Source organism: Alosa sapidissima, chromosome 21 (genome assembly GCF_018492685.1).
Source record: "Alosa sapidissima isolate fAloSap1 chromosome 21, fAloSap1.pri, whole genome shotgun sequence".
Lineage (NCBI taxonomy): Eukaryota > Metazoa > Chordata > Actinopteri > Clupeiformes > Clupeidae > Alosa > Alosa sapidissima.
In genome coordinates this window covers 25,292,256-25,297,255 of record NC_055977.1, presented here as the reverse complement: position 1 = coordinate 25,297,255, position 5,000 = coordinate 25,292,256, and the positions used below count along the sequence as shown (strand labels likewise).

Sequence of the window (5,000 nt, the reverse complement as noted above, 5' to 3'; positions counted from 1 at the left end):
GTAATGTGCTTGTGTGTGTGTGTGTGTGTGTGTGTGTGTGTGTGTGTGGCCGGGCCCTCTCTCTACGCCTCTGGCTTCATTTCCTTTTGTGACGCGTCAGCGGGGGCCTCCGTAATCACCCCCCTCCTCCACACACACACACACACACACACACACACACACTCACAGACACACACACACACACAGACACACACACCGTCCACCCCCACCCCATCCTCCACCTCCTGCTGCTACGCACAAGCAGTGAACAGATTAGATTCTACGGGGAATCCTCCGCATCACTACGATTACGGGCCAAAAAAAGAGATTGTGCCGCCTGTGTGTGTGTGTGTGCGCGTGTTTTGTCTTTGTATGTGTGTGTGTGTGTGTGTGTGTGTGTGTGTGTGTTGATTGGAAAAAGGGGCCTGTATTGTGTTTCACAGTGTTTCCTTCTCATTACACGTTTTACAAGAGATGTCAAGTTCGCGAGGAACAAAAAAAAGAAAGTGTGATGTCACTCAAGCACCTGGGTTAATTACATGCAATCATGTGGAATATGAAACACGTTAGCACAAAAAGGATAAAAAAAACACCAGCCAGCAAAGTGTGTTTGGTTGATTGTAATTTGGTTATACATTTCTAATGGTCTTTACTTTTAATTTGCAGTGTGTGTGTGTGTGTGTGTGTGTGTGTGTGTGTGTGTGTGTGTGTGTGTGTGTGTGTGTGTGTGTGTGTGTGTGTGTGTGTGTGTGTGAGAGTCTGTTTGTGTTAGTGTATGTATTTTCTTTACAAAAGTAAATAGATAATTGTGCAAAGGAGACAGAAGGCATTTGTGTCTCTGTGTGTTTGTGGGTCCCAATGCAAGTTTTCATTAAAAGTTCTGTGGCATTATGCAGCACAAGTGAGATACGCTGCTTGTCAGGTGGCATGTGCTGCCAGTAGAGGAAGGGTGACTTTTTGTGAGTGTGTGTGTGTGTGTGTGTGTGTGTGTGTGTGTGTGTGTGTGTGTACCGATGTATGTCTGTGTATGCTTTGTATGCTTTCCTGTGTGTGTATGTGTATGTGTATGTGTGTGTGTGTGTGTGTGGTGTGTGTGTTCCTGTGTGTGCTGTATGTGTTCCTGTGTGTGTGTGTGTGTGTGTGTGGTGTATGTGTTTCTGTGTGTGTGTGTGTGTGTGTGTGTGGAGGGGTGTCCCTTGAGAGAGGGAGTGTGTGTTCTCTTAGATGCCAACTCATCACTGTTCCACTCATTAAAAAATGAGGAAGAGTTCATCAAGCACTCTGCCTCGTGATCCAAAATACCCCCCCACCACCACCACCACACACACACACACGCACACACACACGCACACGCACGTGCACACACACACACACACACACACACACACACACACACACACACACACACACACACACACTCCCTTCACCCTCCCTCTCCTGGCAGCACATGCCACCTGACGAGCAGCGTGTGTCACTTCTGCTGCATCATCACAAAACTATACAGAGACGAGAGACAATGCAGGGCACTGAGCTCACCCACAGGATTCACCCACTGGACACACACACAAAACTATACAGAGACGAGAGACAAAGCAGGGCACTGGCTCACCCACAGGATTCACCCACTGGACAAACACACAAAACTATACAGAGACGAGAGACAAGGCAGGGCACTGGGCTCACCCACAGGATTCACCCACTGGACACACACACAAAACTATACAGAGATGAGAGACAATGAAGGGCACTGGGCTCACCCACAGGATTCACCCACTGGACACACACACAAAAAATGCATAAATATGCATACAGTATACAAACACACAAACGCACACAAACCATGTACGTACACACAAACATTCACATACAATAAGACACATACAAACATATATACACAGAAACACACACAGCAACACACACACCAAAGAAAAACAGCAACAAACATACACTCAAGCCATGTACATATACTGTAGTATACATACAAAGGCACACATTAACAAAAAATAAAGACACACTCTCTGCTCCGGGTCCATCTTTATGACAAGTACCACTGCGTAGCGGCCATCATGAAGTCCCATTCAGTTAAGTCACTGACACCTTTTAAGACGCTATCTCTCCCTCTCAGTACAAACTCAATAGAAACAACTGCATATTTCAGTATCTGTGGTTCTGTGGAGAACACAAAGTCAATTTGATCCCATGATATGACTCAGAGAAAGAGAGAGAGACAGAGATAGAGAGAGAGAGAGAGAGAGAGAGATAGAGAGAGCAAGAGAGAGAGAGGAGTTCTATTTTAGTGGCCGCCTGAAATGCTAATTTGCTAGTTAGCGGCTGCTATAGTGTCCAAGCCTCAGCTGGGCTTTGAACATAAGCTGTCATTAAATCATGCTAACGTGACAGGGGCAGTTAGTAGCAGAGGGACACAAACAAATGAAACAGTAAAAGGGAAGGAGTTATGGCCGCTGTTAAACAGTGATGTTTGAGGATACTGACGTATGTGTCACTCAGGACTGAAGTGTGTTTGGACGTCTGGATGGGGAGTCGTGGGTGCAGGACACTGTACCCCCTTTGTGAGTGTGTGAGTGTGTGAGTGTGTGAGTGTGTGAGTGTGTAAGTGTGTGAGTGTGTAAGTGTGTAAGTGTGTGAGTGTGTAAGTGTGTAAGTGTGTGAGTGTGTAAGTGTGTGAGTGTGTGAGTGTGTGAGTGTGTGAGTGTGTAAGTGTGTGAGTGTGTAAGTGTGTAAGTGTGTGAGTGTGTGAGTGTGTGAGTGTGTAAGTGTGTGAGTGTGTGAGTGTGTGAGTGTGTGAGTGTGTAAGTGTGTGAGTGTGTGAGTGTGTGAGTGTGTAAGTGTGTGAGTGTGTGAGTGTGTGAGTGTGTAAGTGTGTGTGTATGTGTGTGTGTGTGTGTGTATGTTTGTGTGAGTGTGTGAGTGTGTGAGTGTGTGAGTGTGTAAGTGTGTTTGCGTTTGTGCTACTGTTCCCAGTCCCCGTTGCTATTTCTTGCCGTGGCCGTCTCTCGTGTCAGACACGGCGCGGCGGGGGACTTGGGCAGGACGCTTCTCGGGTTGATGAAGTGACCTCTGGAGGGACTCGCTCGGCGGGCGTCTCCGATGACGATGCCGTGCCCGCCCAAGCGTTTTATGACCCGGCGACGACAGAGACTGACCGACAGACGGATGGACGGACTTGAGCAAAAGGCCAAAAGCTGAGGATTGTGCTCAGTCTGCTCGGAGAAACTTTTCCAAAAAAACAACACACCCACGCTTCTCTCTTCCCTTCAAAGGTCCCCTGGTTCACCGTCCCGAGAGTGCCAGACCGCCACCTCCGACCGCCCTCCTCTTCAGATCCACCCAGTGGCTGTCTGACCGTTCGCCCTGTGAGCCTCTGGGAGACCCCGGGAGCCAGCCTTGGCCCAGTGGAAGGGACTCTCGGGAGAGAGGTCAAGGGTCGACACACGGCCCGAACTCAACTCCACAGCCGCAGACACCTCTCATGCAACACTGAACTTGTGGAGCTTTGTCTTTCACAGCACGACACACATTCACAACACACATACAGACACACACACACACACGCATTATACACATTCAAACTACATATGGTACACACACTGAAACTATACATACTCAGAACACACACACACACACATTGAGCCTATTTTGGGCAGCCGTGGCCCACTGGTTAGCACTCTGGACTTGTAACCGGAGGGTTGCCGGTTCGAGCCCCGACCAGTGGGCCACGGTGAAGTGCCCTTGAGCAAGGCACCGAACCCCTCACTGCTCCCCGAGCGCTGCCGTTGTAGCAGGCAGCTCACTGCGCCGGGATTAGTGTGTGCTTCACCTCACTGTGTGTTCACTGTGTGCGTTTCACTAATTCACGGATTGGGATAAATGCAGAGACCAAATTTCCCTCACGGGATCAAAAGAGTATATATATATACTTATCACAGAGTCAGCACACACACACAAATCACACTCTCAAGGCAAGTACACACACACACAGACAGACAGACATAGACCCAGTGGGTATATCATAACAATCCCCAAGTCTATGGGCTTACCAAAGCTCTGCTAGCAAAAACACACTCACTCACGCATGGCAATTTATGGTTTCCGCTATAGATGTTTTCAAAAGTAAATTACCAAAAAGAGAGGGCTTAAATCAAGATATTGTCCACGGTCGGTCGCTTGATATGTTATCCAGTCTAAATCCATCGCTTCCCGAAGCACAGGCCTTGACTCTCGTTTCGCCGGAACATTCTGACAACTTCAGGAAGCAAAGGTACAGGATGCTGGCCCTCGCGTGTCTCCTCGCTCCAAGGTTCCATCCATCAAGCGTGCAGGGCAGGGCTGGGATGGACGTTACGCAAGGGCTCGCTACACAAGAGGAGTGGACACGGCTTCCCACAGAAGGACAGGCCTGTCCACTAAAGGACTATTACAGTCTGCCTTGATGTCCATGACTGGACCAAATATTTCCTTTCCAGCAACTGTATAGTTGTACATTTAGATGTATTCATTTATCAGATGCTTTTATCCAAACGCTTACATATGTATTATATTACCAGGGCCATTGTCCTTAGAGGAACTCTGGGTTAAAAAACTTGCTCAAGGGCACAATGGTTGAGCCCACAACTTTTCAAGCTACTGCATGCACATTAACCCAGCTCCTTAACCACTACACTACCACCACCCAACGTTGTAGCAATGCTTTTAACACAACCGCGTTCCCTCATTTTACCTGATGTGTCAGTGTATGTCTTTTTTTCAAATCATCTTAACAAGACTGAGAGACTGAAGGGGGGGGGGTGTATAGAGAACTAAGAGAGGAATATAAAGATGAGTATTTTTGTCTCCTAGATAAAAGCCTTAGTCTCCGAGTCTGAGGGGTAGGGTAGTGATTAAAGTGACAGGCGTCGGAGATGCTGATGAGAGCTCTACAACTGAGGACAATGAAGGAGAGAGAAAGAGACAGAGTTAAGAGAGGAAGACGACAGGAAGAAGTGATGAAAGATAGAGGAGTT

The 5,000-nt window shown here is 47.9% G+C and overlaps 1 protein-coding gene across 1 annotated transcript in view; it reads right to left on the bottom strand.

Moving 5' to 3' along the window:
- Positions 1-4,550, bottom strand: part of LOC121696184 (RNA-binding motif, single-stranded-interacting protein 3-like) — a 169,614-nt gene extending 165,064 nt beyond the window's left edge. The window contains exons 1-2 of the mRNA XM_042077529.1: positions 4,542-4,550; positions 2,953-3,200 (exon numbers count right to left, since the gene is read on the bottom strand). Coding sequence (XP_041933463.1) covers positions 2,953-3,200; positions 4,542-4,550 — 257 coding nt within the window. The remainder of the gene's footprint in view (positions 1-2,952; positions 3,201-4,541) is intronic.
- Positions 4,551-5,000: the final 450 nt, after the last annotated feature.